At 32.2% G+C, this 21,865-nt stretch overlaps 1 protein-coding gene and 1 long non-coding RNA gene across 7 annotated transcripts in view; one reads left to right on the top strand and one right to left on the bottom strand.

The window, feature by feature from the left end:
* The window catches only part of LOC141450513 (uncharacterized), a 25,667-nt gene extending 16,344 nt beyond the window's left edge, over positions 1 to 9,323 (bottom strand). The window contains exon 1 of the mRNA XM_074121018.1: positions 9,171 to 9,323. Within this exon, the coding sequence (XP_073977119.1) occupies positions 9,171 to 9,187 (17 nt within the window). The 5' untranslated portion in view covers positions 9,188 to 9,323. The remainder of the gene's footprint in view (positions 1 to 9,170) is intronic.
* Positions 2,694 to 21,865, top strand: LOC141450516 (uncharacterized). 6 transcript variants are annotated; one of them, XR_012456137.1, is made up of 5 exons: positions 2,694 to 3,073; positions 5,300 to 5,427; positions 12,197 to 12,339; positions 18,036 to 18,216; positions 21,625 to 21,865. It is a non-coding gene; the product is annotated as an uncharacterized lncRNA (long non-coding RNA). The 6 variants fall into 6 exon arrangements; XR_012456138.1 differs by lacking the exon at positions 5,300 to 5,427 and having other exon boundaries at positions 2,702 to 3,073; positions 21,625 to 21,862; XR_012456135.1 differs by lacking the exons at positions 2,694 to 3,073; positions 5,300 to 5,427 and adding an exon at positions 9,428 to 9,824 and having other exon boundaries at positions 21,625 to 21,861.

Raw genomic sequence — 21,865 nt, 5'->3', positions numbered from 1 at the left:
AATATGTCTCAACACTTTCAGGGAGTGAACACAGGAAGTGGGCCCTCACGAAAAGTTGTAAAAGCTGTATGTAAGTGACGGAAATGTGATACCTCTGGAAAGGAGATAAAACAAGAAAGGTCCACGATACCACAAAGGAGAGGGACCTTCGGGGTGGCGAACAAGTTATGTGAAGCAACTACGATGTTTTGTTTTTTTTGGACACATTACCAGAATGGAAACAACGAGACTCCCAAAAGTGGTTTTTGAAGTCGGATATTCTAAAAAAGAGTCGAAGGGGAAGAAAGAAATAGAACTTGCTTCAGAGTAACAGACAGTACGTCAACCAAGCCAAGTTAAAGGTTTGGAAAAGTGAAGCGTGGCACCTTAAAACTGCAAGGTGGAAAAGACAAAGAATAAGTAAGCACATCATTAAAATCTTTTAAAAAGTATTGCAATTTTATTTGTGCAAAAGATTGCGTTTTTTTTTTTTTTTTTTAAAGGAACTTTTAACTTCATTGCATTAACTTCAACTCCCTGACAAAAACTTTCATTGCGTTGTAAAATAAAAGCAATTGGTTGGTTGGATGTTATTGTCAAATAAATAAATGAAATTATTCTACCTTTCACAAGAACAATTAAATTCCAAAGGTTTTCTACGCATAATAAAACTGAAATTTTAATGTTTTCTAACCAAGAATATAATACTTATGTTCTTGTATATTTATGCGGATATTTAAATACACTAGCTTGGCAATCACGGTGGCGCAATGAAGGTCAATGTTAAATAAACTAAGAAAAGGAGAATAATTTCATTGGCCTGGCATGCATTATGGTTGCTCGGTATGCACAAAAAACAACAATCTAGAACAAGTATATCCGGCGGCCTTTATTCCAACTGGTTAGTATGTTTAAACGAACGGAAACGCTAAAATTGGTAATAAATATGTTTATTTTCGGAAGGCGAGTTTCAACAGCAAATTTTAATGAGTTGTAACAAGAAAAAAACAAAAAAACTTCTTGTGCTGAGCACTCATTGTCACTCTTTTGCAATTGTACTTCTTTTTATGAGTCGAGCCCAGCAAAAAAATTAATGGAACCGGTTTTAAATCACCTAGACCTCTTCAAATAATAAGGAAAACAGCCTATGTTTTGTTTTACCTGTAAATACATTGATGAAGAATTTAGTTTCATCAGCTCTCATTGGCTTAAATTAAAAAATTACTCAAATAAAATGTGTATTTATAAAAATTAGGTTTGTAAAATTTACCAAGTTTAAGTTTAAACATTGCTAATCTTTTGTTCCGTCGAGTTTATGAATTTCAAATAAAAAAATATATAGTTTATTCAAATGCAGAGTAATTAATTAATTTCTTTATTTTTTTGAGGATTTAGGCGCTTCTTTCTAGCAACGCCTTTTTTTTTATTTTTTTGTAAAATTGTGTTTGATAAAAAAATAAGTATATGCGGTACGTGTATTGATAAATATAAAAGTATATTAACGAAAATAAATTTATGTTTATAATCTCTTACTTAACAAATTGATTCTCTAGATAAATGTGTATGAATGCTGTTTTTATAGATATCAATCAAGTAATTAATAATAACTTGACTCTTCAAGAATATAATTAATGAATCAATGACCTAAACAAAATGGAAGTAGATCTTAAGCCTCTTTGGTACTAAGAAGATGTGAAAAATAAATTTTCATATTTATATTTGAAGCCACTTAAAGTTTATATAGAATTTACAGGTAAGGAAACAGACATAATACAGAAGAAACATTCGTAAAGTAATAATTATTGAAAAACAGAAACATGTTTTTCGGTTTGTGCCAAATTTTCAACCAATTGTTAATCATAAGTTTATTCCACTGTGATGGGCAACCAGTTTAACCGGTCATCAACCACAGTGTTTCGTAGCACATATATCTCGAGTCTTCTCAATCTAATCAGTAACAGAGACTTGCTAAAATTCAGCAGAATTGTTTTAGATCTTTTGAAGGTAATTGTTAACCTTCGATATGGCCACTAGCGGTGAAGAGTAAACTGTTCAGAATGTCGCCTTTCTCAGCCTTAACCGAACTACAAAAGAAAAGTTTTAGTGTAAACGACTCATGGTTCTCGGGAGGATATAAAGGCGAGACTCATCCTCTTTCAAATTAGTTAACAACGGTGTGAACAGGTAGAATGGAGCAGTAGGTATTTGCATAGATAGTGTACTAACAATTCAATTCCCAGGTGTTTTTTATTTAAACCAGATAATATTGGCTTCCTACAATGTTTTATTTGGAAGTTGTGCTTCACACTCCATATTTAGCATATTCAGACTAAGTCCAATTTATATAAAACTCAAATTTTTGGACTCAGTGGACTTAAAAACGAATAATTGCAGTGAAAAATCGTAGGCAAAAATATTCGCATGATTGCAATACTCTTCCTTATCAAGTATTAAAAATAAATTAATAATTAAGAAGGCATTTTAGTTTTCTGATAAGAAAAATAAATGTAAACATGTCTGACTTCACGGCACCTCCTAGAATAATACACTCTGCTAGCCAGTATTGTAAGGCTATTGTCAGCAAACATTTCTATTAAGACACCCGATTTTAGGACGTCTGCGAACAGAATGAGGGTTTCAGATTTTTACCAATTATTTTGTGAACCGTATTTACACGAATTATGTGCATTTTCAAGCTAAAACTGGGCTCGGTTGAAGAATCAATGTCACACACAATTAACAATTTCAGTTTTGCCACAGACAAAGATAACAAAAAAAGAACCTTCCAGTATATCATTAAAAATTGACTATTTCATATTCTCTCAGTATTATAGAAGAAATCTTGTTAACTTTATATATTAATAGAGCAGCGCATTGTCGAGTGTTGTGGCGTTACATTCTTTTTCAGTATTACCTCATTACTTCCGGCTTTTGTACAATACAAATTTTCCTTTCTTCAAATTAGTTCTGCGCATTCTCTACTATTTTTCTTTCTTATTCATAATCTGTTACGTTTGAAGCAGCCTGTCTACGTTATGATGGTAACGTAGCCGACAGTGAAACTTAAATAAAACAGAAAACCAGGAAGTACAAGGTAAATACATTAAATGTTAAAAAAAAAATAAATAAATAAAACAATCTGTTCCTAATTACAAGCATCTATTAGCAAAATTAAATTTTTACAAACTCGCACAAATATTTAGTAGTTTCTGCCAATGCAACTACATACTTAGAAATACAACTAAGACTAATTGAAAGATAGTATCTTTATCTTTATGATAAATTTATACGTAATTATTTTTAGCTTATAGATAAAATTTCAACAAAATTTGTTGAATCTCCCAAAATATTGGTTAATAATTAGTTATTGGATTAGATTCCTTTTCTTAAAAAAGTTTATCTCTTCAGATAAATCAAAGAAACAGTCAGGTACACAATGTACGGCCATTATTTCGAAACATTATCTCGTAATAAAAAATTAGGAAATTCCAAAGAAATCTTGACTAAATCTCACTTTCAATATAGTTACACACAATAAATAAAAAAAAAATAGAACATTATTTTATTTTATAATTATTATTATTATCTTCTACTGAAAGCAATGAATTATTGTAAGTAGAACGTTGTGAGCTCACTGATTTGCTTTTGTATTTTTCTAGTATCTATTTTGAATACTTTCCAAGATTTTGGCAACTTGTAATCAATGTGGGTGGATTTGTTTGGACTTGTGTTATTGTGTGTTCTTATAATATATGGATTGAATCAGCATAAAACAGGAGCAGGAAAATATTTTGAAATTCAAACAGTTTTGTGACTCTATAAAGATTAGATTTTCTTTGCTTAAAAGCGAACTTTTTCGAAGCTTTAGCCTTGGCAAATAATATCACTCACACTCAGAAGACTTTTTCTATTCTTGTTACTATTCTCGGAGTTGGTAACATTTCAACTTACTTCTCAAAATATTCAAAGTATTGATCTAGAATTTAAAGCAACTCTTACGGTTTTTCTAAAAGTTATAAAAGTAAAAAAAAAATCTGTTCAATAAAAAAGTATTCTAGATTTTAGAGTTTTCTCTACAAGCTGGGAAATATGTATGAATTTAAAAAATTGAAGATCCATTCAGCGAGAGGTAACTTCACTATTGCGGCATAAAGTTGCTACGTATTATTGTTCGGTGATAACGCTAACAGAACGGTGCATCATTGTTGGTTAGAAAACAGAGTTTCAGATTTTGACTTACTTCTAGTGCAGGGGTTGGCAACCCGCGGCTCTTTTATCCAAATTGCATGGCTCTTCAGCCTGCCCAAAATATATCGTATAGTTTAATTTTATTGAAACGAATGAAAATTCCGTTTATTAAAAGTATTTTATCAAAAATAATTTTAAATGTGATGGGTTCGAAATTGAATAGAATTATACAATATCAAAATAAAGTGCTTGATTTATATTGTAAGACTGCCGCCTTTTCATTCGTTAAGTTATTATTTATTTGTTTATTTACTTTGCAATATGTGAAAATAAATATATAAAACATTTAAATGCTACTGAGTATCATAAAATAATAATTTGTGAATACAAATGATCTACAGAGATTTTTACACTATCATCCTTACGACTCTTGGTAAGATTTATTAAGATTATTTAAGGAGAAATGGCTCTCAACTTAAAATAGGTTGAGTTGTAGTGGTTTCTAAGAAGATAAAATCTAAAACCAGTTAGACGCGACTTCCTTGCGGAAGCGGTAACTCCTTAATCTCATAAAGATATAATAATAAAGAATATAATCATCTCTGATTTAGTTATAGTTTTTGTAGAGTTGATAAGCTGACAGAATAATAAGGATGTTATTTTCTCTTTCTCCTTATTATTATCATACATAATAACTGCAGGATACCGGATATTCTCTAATTGTCACATGAGGTTCCTCCTCGTTTACTTTGACAGGAAATTCTCAAAAAGTGCGTAGTGCTGTTTCTTTTTCTTTCAGACAAACCTAGTCAGGTTAACTTTTGACAGACCCATGTATCTGTTTTCTCAGATTGCAGTTGTCCGTCAAGAAACCCATGATCTTCCGAATGGTTTCCCATCCTAGTTAGAGTAACATCCCAGTGGAGCGCAATGAACTGGCCACGATTTTCATCAAGCACTTGTCTGACGGAATTTCGACTATAACCTTGATTATCCTTCAATAGTATTCTCATCAGCACAAATATATTAAAATTAGCTCAGTTTGAACGACTACGGCCAGTTTTGTTAGATTTATTGAAACTTATTTCTTAGATTAGCGGCCATGCATTTTGGTTTTCACTCTTTGTTATAGGATCCGTCCGAGAACCTCACAGACTGTCTGTCAAAACTATTAATCATTATTTTATGGCTTTAAGAGATGTATACGTTGGTAAGATTAAAAATAAAAATGATAAAAGATCCCAGAAACAATAATATTAGGTAAGTGAGAAATGAATAGTTTTGTAATCAAATAAAATAACTCAGGGTGCGTCTCTAGGAGGTTATGCAAAATCAAACAAAAAATGATGTTTTTTTAGACAAAAGTAAAACATAAAACACTTGAGTAGTCGGCATGTTGGTTCACTAACTTTTGAAAAGAAATGTTTACGCGATAAAGGATATTCAGCCATAACCAGGTAGGTAAAGTGCTTACTGTTCCAGCACAGTTCTAATGAATACGAACTAACTTTTGACTCGTTGTATGTAACTGAGGATCAGCAGATAAAACTTTTATTTTAAAATATTTTTGAAACGAAATTGTCGCCCGAAATAACTAATTTGGACTAAATACTACCTCCATTTAAGGTAAATTTCTGTCAGTCTCGATTCATTAATTTACACTGAAATTGTGCATTTTCTCTTGGTCATTTAATTTGCGAATTAATCTGTACTGAAGAATGTGACAGATAATTAAAATAAGACGATTTCATAGCTTCTTCAAAAATATTATTTCTAATTGAAATGTAATATTGAGCTTCCAGCGCGTCATATTCCTCCCCTTAAAGCTGAGCGCCAGCTGTAAGGAACATTGTCATAGTTAACTTCCTGCATTAAAGTTACATAATAAATCTTCTCTCTACCACCTTCTTGCAAAGGTTATAGTTTCAACTAGATCTTAACCTTCCGCTAAATTAGAATATTTTAATTGAAATACAAATATAGTATCTATTAATGTTTAAAATACATAATAATTAGATTGTTAGATTGTAAAGGATAAAATTTAACCCAATTCTTTCTATTGAATCGCAACAGCTCTGAGCACAAATCTCGGAACCAAATTACAGAATCGATTCTTAAATTTTAGGGTTAACAACCCTACGGTCTCGACAGGTTCTTCCATGCGCCTAAAACACCGTCGTTCAAATATTGGCACAACCAGTCTAGGAATTGTGAACAACCTTGGACTTTAAGTAACATATTCCCATCAATTTATTAAATATAGAAATGAAAATGTGGAGTGAATCCTAATATTTTCCTAGAGTAGTTAAAAACATAGAGCTTTGTAAGACCAGCTTCAAGGCTTTTGAAAAAATGAAGCTTAACTTAAAAATTTACACTTAAAGTCAATCTCTTTGAATTCATATTTTTCACTATAACTTTAACTATTATGAGGTGATATAGGAACATAAATAACTCTTTAGACGAAGTACCTTTCGTTCAGAAATTACTTAAAATTAATATTCCAAATATTTAAAATTAAAGTTATAAAACTATGAACATCTCAACAATTGACCTATAAAAAAAGACGCAGTGGGGGAACAGAAAATAGTTATTTGTCTATTCGGTGAAAGAGATAATTCCGTGATCGAGTTTAATCAATAGCTTATTGTTGAACTGGGACATTTCCCAGGGTTTGTTTACTTTATAAAGCAGTCAACCGGAGGGAAAAATTTCATTCTCTAAATATAATAGTTCTTTGGAAACCCGAATTCGAATCCGTGCTGCGCTTGGATTTCTTCTTCGTATTAGTTTCTTACAGCTTGTTTGGTGAAGGACAGTTTTGTCTGTAACGAGAGAACATTGATCGGTCCCTTCATTGAAAAAGGCCTCAGTTCTATGCGCGCCTTTCTCTTCTACATTCTCGAGGTTCCAACTTATTTCTCATACTCCAAATTTTAAATCATACTTAATTACTACCAACACCAACAACATTATAAACTGGACATTGCCCCCAAATGACACTTCATTGAGAATTTACCCTCATTCGTCCGCAGTACAAATTAAAGTTTACAACTATCAGCAATAGCACCTCAGGAGGCCCTTACTGGTCATGGTGTTGCCACAGCGGAAGGTGCGTCCTCATTATGATTTAAAAAAATCATAATGGACAAATTATTTAAAACAAGTTATTGAACTACCTCTTCACAATTTGGAGACAATCCTAGGAGGCACAAAAAAATAAATAAAATAGAAAAGTGAAAAATCCATCTATTCAATAAAGTAGTAATTTCGGTAGTCAAATTTTCTTCAAGATCGGAGTTTTAGATACACATTTATTTCGTCTTAATAATATAGAAGAAAACGACCGTACATTATACCGAAAGATGGAAGCTGACCAAGCTCCTCTTCAAGAAGTGCCCTTGTTAAAACTGTTTTGGAAAAATGATTCAAACAAATGCACATTTTTAAAAAATTGTTCATTCAAATTTGGATGGGTGATTCAATACATTTTGAACTAAATTATTTAAAAATGAAATAATAATGTCCCGTATTGAAATTTGCCCAGCATCTTTTATTCCCCAACCGTTCTAATAGTATTGTAAATAAAGGCGATTCCATTTATTATTAAATAACAGCTGTTTAAATAAAAATCACGTTCAAGGCACCCGAAGAACTGTATCTCTTCTTTTAAGAAGAGTCATTTTCATTTTCTAAAACTTGACGTAAAATAAAAAGAAAATTTGAGGAATAATGATTTTGACTAAACTATAAATTATTGCACTTTAACATATGAATGATCTAACCATCTATTTATATCAGTAAATATATGAATTACTTAATAAGCCGATTTTTTTAAATTTATGGAACTTATAAGTATAAAAATAATTTTTATAAATAACAATTGAGAACTTAATTTTGAAAAAACTAATGCACTAACGCTATAACAGTAACGGCAATCAGCAGATTGCAGAACTACTTGAAAACCAACAGGAAAATATTTTAAAAAATTGGTTCTTTAAATTAAATTCATCATTACAATTCAAGGAACAATATATTGGGTGCCCAATAGTAGGTTAGTAAAAGCAGATATATAATTCAAGGTAGAAGATCGTAAGGGATACCTAATTGGCATCTAAATTTAACCCCCTCTATTTAAAAAGACAAAGCAAACAAAACTCACCATATTTAATAACACGCCCAAGTTTCAATGCCACTCAAAAGTAGGAGGGAGGGTTGCGTCACTACAAAAAATAATCTCAAACGGGGTCTTTCAGGGAGAGAGAAAGTGATTTGAGTGGACAAGATGACACCCCGTACTTATAAAACAGTAGTAAAAAAAGCAACATTGCTTTTTTGATCAAGAGACTCTCACTTTGTTTGTTTTAGTTTAACAAGGAAGAGTTAGAAATCATTACAATAACATTTACATATATATTTATTAAATAAATACAATAAAATGAATACGCGCTTCTGATTTAATAGTTTGGATTGGTTATGAATTATTTTGATCAATTAGATAATGTGGCTGCAAAACAACGCTGGTTTATCTTTTAATAATAATGTGTTCATTTATTTCAAAGTATCTTGTGAAACACCGCCAAAGGTTACCGAATAAAAGATGCTGAGCTAAAGATCATTGCGGAATGCATGCTAATCTGTGCACTTTGTCTTCTACAATAGTTTGGAAACTAGTTTACGTAATTCTTCATAGTAGCAGGCAAAATATAATTTTGAACAAATGCAGGAAGTAAAATGAACATATATCTAAATTACTTGAAATAGCCATTTTAAAAGAAATACATATTTATTCTGATTTAAATTGAAAACAATAAAAGCGAGGGATTTAAATTGAGGAAAAAATTACATTTTTAATTTTTTTAAGTATTGAGGTAGGCCTGCCTTTATTTCTTTGTTTTGATATTTGTTTTATTAGTTATTCTCTTTCATACTATGAAAATTGTCAATCTTCTTAAAATATAATAAAACATACAATCGTATTAAGAAACAAATAATGGACTTACCCTCTAAGATGGTACATGGCGTGCTTCTAGCTAGGATGCCTAGTTGTGCTGTTCTCTAGGTAATGGTTAATGAAAGACTGAAAGGCTGGCGCTGGAAACACTCCCAGACGTGCGCCTTCTCCCCATCCTCTTTAGAAAGAAAGAAAAAGCCAGTTAATACTGGCGGAGCGAGAGGGTACGATGGAGTGGTGGTCTCTGTTGCAGGATACAAGGAACGGCCCAAGATGTGGGGGTACTTGGTCGCAGAGTCTTGGAGGTCGTATCTACCAATCTTTTCTCTTCGTCACTATCAAAACGGTCGCTATCATTTTTAGAATAGAACTTACCGTCTGGATGCATCCAACTTCCTTCCATATGACCTTCCATAAACCTGGAACAATTATAATGCAGTTCATTTTGAATTTCCTTCATTATTTAAATTTCTTATATCTTCACTTATACCATTAAAAAATAAAATTTAACTCAAAGAAATTGAATTACAAAAAATGCCCACATTTACGGAAATTTTCTTAAATGTGAAAATATTTTTGTGAATTTTTTGGTTTCCAAAATTCTTTAAAATTGTGCATTGGTGAAGTTAGTAAGTTCTAGTTTATTCTTATTTTTAAAGTTGTATATAAAGAAGTTTGGGGAAATATGTATCACGATTAAGTCGTAAGTAATTGAGCTTAATATAAATGAACTAATTTTGTAATATGAACTAATAATATTATTAATAACTAATTTTATACTAATTTGGACATTATATGTAGAGACGGGTTTAGATCCTTGTCGCAGGTACTGCCCTTGAAGAACTATTGCTCAATAAGAATGGGGTTAAGATCATATAACTTTGTCTTACAATAATTCTTGAGGTTCGGATCTAAAAGAAGGTTTTAACTTGCCGAAATGCCCGCAAAATTATTACAACAAAAGATTTTAAATGTACAACATATTAGAGTGCATTCGAAGGTTAGAAATAATCGCAGTAGATTTCTTTTCTTAAAAAATCTCTCCGAAATTCGTCCAGTAATGTGGGAGTCACGGGTTTTGGAATTTTTTGATTTACTCAGCAATTTAGCAAGACATTTACAGACTCCCATTTATATTGTAAATCATACAAAACCGTAAATCTTACTGAAAAAAATAAATTTAGAGAGCAGAAAATCGAATTTCCTCTCCCAAGAATTTTCTTTATCAAATTGACCTGGCAATTTTGAGTTTTGAAGATATTTTATTTACTCACAGAAAAAATAATTTTTCGGTTTCATGGGACTTATAAAGGATACATCCAGTGAAGTTTTAATCAGAAAGAATAACAGATGCCTAAACTTAGCAGGCAGCGGTTTACTTTGTGATAACTACGGAGTGTTATCATTTAAAATTTATAAACTTACTTTAGCTAGCTCATCATTTTAATTGCAGTACAAATTTTTATTCAGCTCTTTATTCGAGTTCTCCATATTCCCTGTCTTAAAATCTTAAAACAAAAAATTCAGTAATTTGATTTACTGTTATGTATGCCACATACCAGAAAGTATTCATCAGATTACCGTTACATTAACAGTAAAGTAGATTTGAGTATTTTGTTTTTATTTCTCTCGAATCCATGTTTCTTTTAAATTTGTACTAATTTTCAATGATGGCATGTCCCTCCTATTTTAGGTAACAATTATTTCAAATTCCGTCAAAAGAGCCTAATGATCCCAGTATTTTCCCAGAGTGTCTCTTTAGTTGAGATACTGATGTTGAGTTATTATTAATAGTGTTATTCGCTAAATTTTCTGAAGAAAAAACAAACAAAAAATTTAATCATAAAATAAAATAGTTCGTGCCTCTTACAATAGCAACGAAACAAGTTACAAAAAAGTACAATAGATTGCTCTAGGGGTTGGGATCCATATCGAAGTTTACCAGATATCTGGTTTTAAAGTAAAAATGTTTATGTTGAGGAAAATAATCCTCCGAATTAAGTTAAAAAGAAAATAAAACCATTATTGTTACCATAATACAAGGTAATATTGATACCTTAACCATGTTTAGGGCGTCACTAGGAAGGAGTTCTAAAGAGTTTTGGTGCAAACCATGCCTTGAGATTGTGTTTCTCTTTCAACTTAGCCTTTCAAAACTATTGTACTAAGTTTTCTTTTTTTCGTCAGAATAAAATATTGATTGTCTATCTCTTTTTTTCTGACATCTGTTACGCAGTCAACTAATTATCTCTTGTTGTCTAAAGACTGCAACATTCGAACCAATTTTTTAATTCAACTACAAGTCTCTTAGTAATTAATCGCATTTAAATAAGAAATAGCACATTATTTGGCAGCGATTATAGATGTGTAAGTGTCCCTAGTCTGTCTCATCTTTTTATTCTTGACTCCAAGCTTCTTTGCCACAACTTTATTTCATTTCTTGAATTGTCAAAGTTGGGTGTTTTTCTACATTACGCTTTTTCGTGCACTTTTTGACGATCAATCCTTGTATACAACTGTCCTACCGGACAGTTTTAATACTAATTGTTAGCATATTTGCTCTTCATTTTTTCTTTAATATCCATAATCTTATGCCGCCTTTGGGTCAACGTTTCATTTTCTAATTAGTCCTTTTAGGAAATTATTAGCACAGATATTCAACAGTTTCAACGCTGCCAATCTCCATTATTATTTGGTATGATTTTCTAAAAGATTACTTGGCTTCCACCTAAAAATAATTTTTAGCACACATTTACCAATTCCATTAGTAAATGCTGCCGTCTCTAATTCTTGTAAGCGACTTTCAAGAACATTTTCTTTTCTTTTTTTTTAAATTTAGACATTAGAATTTAAAATGGTGATTACACAACAATGTGAATCTCTCACAAGTGAAAAGAAATGTAACTGTTCTATTCTAAATTTATTCATGTAGTGGTAAACAATAAAAAAAATAATTATTTTTCTGATTAAATCCTTGTAAGTGAACCAATAGAAAGTCGCTTTTTACATTATATTAGTCTTTTTGATTTGTGAGAATTATCACCTTGGGTTGCATAGAAACTCTTCCTGTTTTAGAAGGTGTTTTATAAACCATATGCATTGGCTGCCTGACAAAATCTGCACTTTGAATACTAATTGCCATAAGACAATAGCATTACATCTTTCAACTCTGGTGAAATTCTAGTACCGTTCCCCCGGTTGTTTGCAGTGAAGCCAAGGTAAATATATGAAGTGGTAACTGTCTTAATTTCCGGCTTGGGTAAACGAACTAACTACAAAATAATATTTAACTTAGCACATGTAACTATTCTGTTTCTACGCATTTATTGAACTAAATATATTATTATTATTGGTGCGGCACCGAGAGTGAACACATTACCAAGAACTATGTAGCTCAAACAATTCACTTACCAGAAATATACAGTACAAATAAATGTTCAGTAACCATCACTGGATGTTGCTTTTCTCGAGACTCATCCACATGTTTTTGATAAGCACATTAGCACAGTTGTGAACATTTAATAAAAAGTTGTAAATTTGTGCACATGTTTTGAAGTGCACTTTTTTTTTTGGCTACAAGTTTAGTGCAATTCAGAAGTGTGGTAAATAACCTTTTTGAAACCTTTACACATTTATTTATTTTTTTTTAACGATTATTGATTTAAAAAAAAAAAATTCACTAAAACTATCATAACTGTAGAACGTATCTTAGATCCACCACAATGCTGGCCAATCATTGGTCAGAATGATCCAGAAAAGCTATACCGTGACGGATAAAATTTTGATCGACATAATTTGTCGTTCTACATATATTTTATTATTTATTTGCAAATTTAATTTGATTTTTAATTAAAAAAAAAGTTTACTCGTTGGTTCCAACGACAAGAATGTAACAAGAACAGGTGTAAAAACAGAGGTAAACTGGTGGCAACATGTCTGGTTATTTGTCGTCTCGTTACTTCCTCGTGAAGTACTTTGACATTTATTTGATTCTCTTAGCTTTAGAGACATTATAAGTAACTTCACCCTCAATCAAATATGATTAATAATGAAAAGCGAAACTTACCAATTTCTATGTCAATGACAATGCATAGTAAAAGATTTTCTTTTCCCAATTTTTCTTTATCCAATACTCTTCGACAGAAAGTGAGCTACTGAATTGCTAAAAAGAGAAAATTTCGAGCCACCCTTCTTGCAATTTCAGAGCTAATCTCTTCCCTTCTAATATTTGCATTTATTCAACTCTTACTAAACGTCTACTTAGATATTAATCTTGCTTAAACTTTTTACGAAATTTATTATTATTGTTAATTTTTTAAACTAATCAGCTGAATGTGATTACATGTATTCTGGAAAAGCTACTGATAGTACAATCATAAAAACCATGGATTCCTATTAATGAAAACATTTAAAATTTTACCATCCCAATTTTATCTGAAAATATGTATCTTTCCCCAAAAAGGTAGTGCCTCCGCTAAAACATTTATTTAATAACTTTTTTTATTTGAAAGTTACTGCAACAAGAAATAGCGGTGCTGGTGTGAATGCACTGGCTTTATGCGCTTGAATGGTCTGGATGATATTGTAATGAATGATTGCCGTTAGTTGCCCAAGAGGTCGTACGCTTTAAGAGTTTTTGGGTATTGCCAGGGAGGAAGTTTTGAAGCGACGTCTGGGGCTAAAAGAGCTTAGTGTGGAATCTGTGTAGTGGATCCCCTCCGGATGTGATAAAAGGAATATTGAAGTATATGGGTACCAAGTTAGTCTCTAGCTAGTCGAAGGTATCACCGATGATCAGATGGAGGAATGAGGTTGAAAGGCAGAAAGCGTTTTGTAGGTTAACATGAACTATAGAATTTGTCCTTACCTACATTCAATTTTATCTTCTACTATAATTACCAGGACTCAAGGAAATGATATGAAGCTGAAGGGAAAGGAAGTAATGACAAGATCTGGGGCTTGATAAGGGAATGGCGGTATCATCGGTGAAGGTGTGAAACTGAGATATTTGGGTGAAGAGGAATGAAAGCTGGTAGAGGAATGGGAGGTAGGATACTTACTACCTTCTGGGTATCTTGGGACTACGGTACTCAGATACTTAGGTTCTTCCTGTATGGGCAGTATGAACGGTGGAAGTGAGGTGCCTTCACAGAATTGAAAGAATCTTTCAGTGAAGTAAGATTTTAAGATGAGACATTGGGAAGGATGTCCTGAAACCTCCAAAAAAATCAAATTTCATGTCTTTCCTTGTCCACTTTTCTTGAAAATTATATTTTGTATTAAATGTATAGTTGCGAGCGGTTAGAAGGCAAAGCCCACAAAAAGCAAAATGTGATGTAGTACTGGGTTCAATTCCAGGTCTAGGCCTTGGATTTTATTAAATGCTTAACAAAACGAATTTATAGTCAAGTATAGAATTGCTAGTCGCCTTCGTATTTAAAAATTTAGTAAGAGAAAGGCCTGTAGTGTAAGCTCTTTACAAACATTTTAACTTGAATATTGTTTTAAGAAAAACAAGAACTAAGCGTTAAATGGACAATATTCAGTCACAGTTAACACAAAGAACTTTAAGATATTGCGTAAACTTAATAAAAGGATAAAAATCGTGACTTTAGAACGTGAAGGATTTTTTATTCTCTTGCAGTTTCATTGTAGGGATGTATCAAAAAACATCTAAGCTATAACTTGCCCAGTTTCATAGCAAATGTTCTATTAATTTTTCAAATTTGAATAGCTCAGATTACATGCAGGTAATTGTTGTCCTTAATATGAGGAAGTATTGTGCAATTGTGCAGAATTTTGTCGCTGAGATTCACAATTCCGGTACTCGGAGACCGGAAAAGTGGTTTTCTAGAATTTGCGTGCATGAGTGGGTTTGTATCTGAAGAGTAAAACAACTATTTGCAAGTCGTTTAAATTTGAAATTTTGCTTAGAAAAAATACTTTCTGTCAAAATTAGCCACCGAAATGTCATTTCTTAATTGAGTAAAGTTTTAATTGATAATAGCTGCATCAATTTTCTATTTAAAAATTATTTAATGGGTGTTGTTTTAGGGAAGGATCCGTACTGTTTTGATTTCTGTTAAGTATTTGGTTGACTCCTAAACTCGTGACGTTATACTATTGCCTTTTTAAAAAAGAGTATAAAACAGATTTTGCCTGAAATATGGCTGCATTATATTCCAGAAATTACAATACATTCAATTTCACTAACTGTTTGAGAGCAAATTGATTTCAGAGGCTGCCAGACCCGGCTATGACCTTTGGTTTATTCTTTTTAAAACAACGCACAGTTCCAATCCCTGTAAAATTCACGCTATCTTTGGCACGTGAAGAAAATATTACGAATTGAGCAACAAAATGAGAAATATGTAGGGACAACCATATTCTAGTGTTCTTTAAAATAATATCGGTACTGATTTTTAAGTATGACATTAACATTACGCTAGGACAATAAGTCGTGCATCACATGGGTGCCGTGGATCGACATTGTATTCCAGAAATTGCCCCTTCTCCTATCTCAATCCTCCCAGTTAGAGTCAAGGTGATCCGCTCTTTTAAAAGTCAGTGGCATTTATAAAAGCCACATTAAGTGACGATATCACGTGAGAATTAGTACAAATACACGAGCAATTATAAAATATTTAAATTAATTTCCAAGTAGTTGGTGCCATAGTTGGTTGTCTATTAAAAGGAAAAAAACAAATCAACCCGGTTTTTAATACTAAATAGCTACATCTTAGATTCCTTGAAATGAAATAGTCTTTCAAATAACGTGCAGTGTGAATGGAATTGAAGCAAAATATGTACAAATGTAACAATACGTTTTGAAATCTGTTACGACATCAGACAAATACCTATGTAAGCGAAAGTGAATTTTAAGTAATGGATGATCTACAGATCAATTAATGATTAATCTTGAAAAAACATTTTTCTTACTAAATTTCATTTATGCTATAATCATTGCTCTCAGTTTACACCCTTATTTTCCCTGCTTTCAGGGAAATGTCATACTTAAAAATCAGTACCGATATTATTTTAAACAAAACCCGTCATTTTAATGATAAGTATTAATTAGTTATGGTCTGCCAAATGATCTAATTTTGCCTTTCACTTAGTAAATTTAGTGTATCGCTCTGTTAGTCTATCGCACCGTATGTGTTCTGTAGATGGTCCATCCGTTAGTCCAGCTGTTGGAGTAATGTGTTTTGAAGATATAATTTTGATCGATGCGAATTTATTGACTGTCTGTCTTAAAGTATGGTATTCAATGTCATCTAATATACATGGTTTGTTTGAAACAATAGGTATGTTTTGCTATCAGTTCACACCTCCGGGGTATGACGATGCACTGCATCCTTTAAGATCTATCTCCCGTTGTTGGTTTTCAGCCGAATACAGAACACCCTGCTGTTTCAGATATCGAAGAGATCCCAAGATCTGAGGGGGTTTTTAGAAGGATATGTTCTGCACCACAGCATAAGGTAGTTTTCTAGGTGTCTGAATCTTTCTTGAATAATGGCTTTGTAGTCAGATAGGGGGTGTTTTTAAGTCTCCTCTGTCTTTTCACAAAATCCGCAAGTGTCATCATATTCTAGACCCAGCTTCTCCAGGTGGCCAGTGTAGAAACCTGATAGTTTAAGAAAAATTATTTTTATTCAGGCCAACGCATACCTGAGATCTGATAAGTGGCAATTACCCAGAAAGATCTTCGATGTCTCAGACTTGAAAGGTTTGGTCCAGAGCACCTCTTCACCTTCTCACGAAGAAAACTATTGGCTAATCCACAAAAGGATACAGGTTTCTGTCTTGCCAGAGCGTTAGCTATCCTATTCGCTGTCCCGCTCATATGCTCTGGCATCCTTAGTAAGGAAGCTGTATAATCTCGGCTCAGTTTATTGAGTTTGCTGAGACAATCCGAGACTAACTTTGAAGGACCCCACAGGAGTTCAGAACTTTGATGGCATCCTGGCTTTTTGTCATCGAATAAAAGACACTTTCCCGATCATGATAATTCGAACGCATCCCCTGCGTGGTTATCCGCTTGGAAATTGCGATCAGCTTATTGTCGTGTTTTTGTTTCTATAGAGACTAGAGGGAAGCCTACCACTATGCATCCCCAGAACTGCCCAAACATAATTTTTTAGAGATAAGTGTACCAAATAAAAGTTCTATATCTGGGTGTAAGTTTGGTAGAGTAAATACTGTAAAGTGGTGCTCCCACTGAGGGAAGTACTGTCGCAATTCCAGTTGAGGACTCGATGGAAATATACAGTTTAGCTTCCTGTAATTTTTGTTTGGGGCATTTTCTTCTTTCTCCTCATTCCTCTTACACTCTCTCTGACACGGATAATTTTCCAAAAACCTTTTTTGGGCTCAGCGGTCTTCTAAAATGATATTTCTGATGTAAACTTGACACAAGAATTTTGACATGATCACCAGACTTTTTGCTGATCTAGCTTGGTAAAGGAAGTAAAAATTAATTTGCAATTAGCACTCCTTTCAGGTTGGCTGGCTCCATTTCGTGAAATTGATCAAATGATAGTCGTTTAAAATAATATTAAACAAAACTTCTGAAAAAGTATTAAATATTCTGTTTACATATATAACATTAAACGCATTAAAAATGTCTTACAGCCAAAATTAAAATATTTTTTTAATTTACGTTTTCTACTCAGAAATTATCTGCTAATCTTATGCATAACTGCTTTATAGAATGGCCTCAAAATTGAAGTACTTATTGGTTCTATTAAAATAGAATAAGGTAAACTAAACAACAGTAATTTATTTTTTAAATGCAGTTTTTTCTAACTGCAGTAGCAATTAACAAATTTAATCTTTTATTTAAATTTTGCGTGTTAAACAACGGTCTAGAACAACTAACAATGTCATTAGTTCAATTTCCTATTTTCAGTTTAAGACGAAGGTAATACAAATCTGCTAAATTATGAAAACAAGCGAACCTAACGGGCGTTCGTAGAGATCAACGGTGTGATCACAGACCAGGGGGAGTGGCAAGCCAAGGTCATTCAAGGACGTTTTCCTTGTCTTTCTCTCTAGAAAAGGCACTCCTGCAAGCACAATCTTCCGGACTGGTAAGTGTCCCATATTACAAGCGACATAGACCTCAATTAATATTTATGTTACATTAATTATTTAAAATGAATTCTACCGCAATTACTTTTCTTATTTCTGTTCTGTTGTATTAATAGACAAATCACGGAAAACATTTTGAGCTATTTACTGCCCTAGAATGTTATTAATAACCAGTTCTTTGATCCTTCCATAGTGCAAAAGGTTTCTTTCTACATACTTTGCTCCAAATTTAATGAATTACCTGAATTTTGGTTAATTGAATCTTTAAATTCTGCAAAGCTATTGCACCAAAACAAGCCGCACTTTTTCTTCATTTAATTTACTATGGGTCAATTTTCTGTTTAAGGATCAGTTTTCTAACGATCAAGATAGTGTCACCTTACATTACTAATGTTTCCTCTCCGTTGTAGCTTCCTGAGATACACTTTTGTTGATACAATATTTATATCAGTCTCATATATACTGTTGAGATTTTATATATACGTATATACAGAAACTGCTGAAGTCTTTTGGTAAAATATGCAGCCGTTGAGGAATTCATAATTTGGAGTGTTAATGATTTAAACACTCTGGTGCTACCAGTAATGAAGAAGTAGAAAGGGCCCATTATAAAGTTAACGTTCACTGTTCAAACTTTTCCAACAATTAACCTACTGACTTCAAAAATTATCCATTAGGCTAATACTTTTTAGAACCCGTTTTCAAACAATGGCCTAAGCCACATTTATTCGGACACTGGCGAATTGAAAATGAAAAGTAAAGTTAGATGTCAACTATTCAGAGAGATAATGCAGAAATATTTAAATTACCTAAAGTTTATGGTCGTTCAGAATTGTATTTGATAACCATTTTCCTTGGCTTTATACAGGTTTTCATTTGCTACCATGAAAACTGTGTGTACATCTCTAAATTTCAACTGGACTTGTCAGCATTCTGTATACATTTTCTTGTTTCAAAGTTCTTTTACTATTAGTTTTCATTGCGATAGATCCAGCTGAGAAGTAGATGTTAGTCCAGTAAAATAAAAGTAAAGTAGTTAAAAATAATCATTTACGTCAATACCATAAGAATTTGTCCCCATTGTAAGTGTAATAACAATAACACTTATTTACACAAAATCTTGATCTAAATAATCACACAAATGGTACTCCTTCACACCAATTACATAATATCACTGGTAGTGCTAGAGATTACATTGTCAATACAGATATCACTCCTTAATTACAAAATATTTAGACAATATGAGCAGCACAAACGAGAAACGTCTGTACAAAGAGAAAAAGTAAACGTTGAATCACAGTAACTTCTCTCTTCTTAAGAACATGGCTGAATAATTTGCTTAGATATTCAGCAATATTGGGGCATGAAAAACTTTTATCATTTCATGCCTTGCTCTGAACATATCTTGAGATATACAAATATTGAGCTCCGCTATGTTTTAAGATGTGTTTGTAACAGAAGTTGGCAAGAGGAAAATCCCTTAAATTGTGGACTTCAATTTGATTTGTTCTTATCCATTGTTCTCTGTGTGAAGAACATCGCATTCATCTTGCTAAAGTACATTATTCTATCAGAATCATTTTATTAACAAATTCTTGAATGTTTCGGACAAGTAACTTCAGCTTCTCTACTTTGGCAGAATTTCCAACCAGTCTGTGGTAACATTTCTGGATTCGCTACTCTGATGGAAGTCTACTCAAGCGGTAACTACAGTTTTTCTCTTCTAGTTCAAGTTTCCTCACCGATTCATTCATTCATTAAGTTTTCTTCAGTAAGTTCTTCAAATTTTCCACAATAGTTGCCTCTTGAATATTTCCTCAATGTAACCAGGATTTTTTTAGTTTCTAGCAACTTCAGCAGACATGCATCAACTGCCCAGTATTTGGGCACCTAAAAACACTTTTCTTCATGATTTGGTCGCGTTTTTATTGTTATTTGTCACCACTACACATTCTGCTCTTCGTCAGTGGCATCAGTTAAAATTTCAAATCACTATTAGGATGTATAATTAATATAAAATAGTACATAATTTATAATTATAATAATATTTCTGGAACAAAAGAGAATTAGGAGTTACTCATTTAATGTGAAACGTGCGTCTGATTATTTATTTTACGTTTTTAAACACATTTCTTGGAATGTTTACAAGCAAGGCCTTCCTTGCTTCAACGTGTTTTTTTTTTCAGCACTACATTTGGTTAACATGGGAAACCCATCATATAAATATGAAGTTGAAAATCAAAATAAATGTTAATGGTTTTTTTTAAAAAAAAAAGATTTTTGGACCTTCTGAATGGACAGAAATACAGAATTCGTGTCAGAATGTAAAGTTTTCAAAGGACAGCCAGTTTTCAACGATGAGTCCTCTTCGTCCGGCACATTAAATTCAGGATAATTCTTTTAAAAAATTTATTCACAACGAGTTGTTTTTGTCCGAGACTGAAAAAAATAGTTATTTATTTAACAAGTGTGGAAAGTAGTACTTTTCCTCACGCGAGGCAGGGTTTGCACGCACGAGCGAGCGAAGCGAGGCGAGTGCAAGTGCAAATTGCCGAGTGTGAGGAAAATACTTTACACTCGAGTTAAATATTATATTTTTTCTGCAACCATTAGATTTATTGACTAAAAAAATTAAAAATTTCATTTTTACAGTCTACAAAAAGTAATTTATTTATTATAAACATTTATTGTTATATTACAATTATTTACATTACTTACGTATTTACATTACTTATTACATTTTCTGCTGTTTCTTTTATTGATGGAGGAGTGTTTTCTAAACAGGAATCACTAGAATCCATTTTAAATTTCTATAAGGTAACACTATAATATCTAATTATTTATTAAAGTATTATTTCTATATTCCTCTCAATTTTTATTTTATTTTTTAATATTCGTTTTTTAATTATTTAGTTACGTTAAATAAGCTTATTAAAGTTTTACAGAAAATATTTATGTTAATAACAAAACTTCTTATATCAAGGAAGCACAATAAAGTTTTTCCACTCACTAGTGAGGAAAGTGACACTAATGGGAATTTTTCCCCACTAATGTGGGAAGTTGGGCATTACACTGCTGATTTTAATTGAGTAATGAGAACTTCCCTACATGGTTGCAGAAAAAACTTATTTTTTTACATTGTCCAATACGAGAAATGGTCTGATATCAGTGCTATTGTAATCTCTGAAAGAAACAGTTGAAATTACATTTTTCTGCTCTCTTTTTCCAAAAAGAATGATCTTCATATGGAAAACTTCTTTGACTGTTAATATTAAAATGTTTTCATTAGCACCCTAGATTGGTCGCCATTGATTTTTAAAATAATTAATAATATCTTTAAAATAGTCCAATTTAGCACCATCTTTCCTTCTTTTCACTTGATTTACCATCTGACTTTTTTATTACAGAAGATACTGCAAAGAGAAGGTACGCAAAAACATCATGCAAGACATGCTATAATGCGCAGAAATTAAAAAAAAAAAATCAGAGTTTAATTACAGTGCTATAAAGATATTTAAAACAAGACACGGTAGAAATAATGCGCCAAGTACGGCAACAATTCAGCGTTTAGTGTACAATTTCGTAGCGTTTGGTTCCACACCTAATTTGTTATAATTACTATCATTCAATAAATTGATATAAAAAAAA

Source organism: Rhodnius prolixus, unplaced genomic scaffold (genome assembly GCF_049639745.1).
Source record: "Rhodnius prolixus isolate KJV_2025 unplaced genomic scaffold, Rpr scaffold_2, whole genome shotgun sequence".
NCBI classification, from domain to species: Eukaryota; Metazoa; Arthropoda; class Insecta; order Hemiptera; family Reduviidae; genus Rhodnius; species Rhodnius prolixus.
The sequence above is the reverse complement of the archived record's forward strand: the minus strand, read 5'-3'. Positions and strand labels throughout refer to the sequence as shown.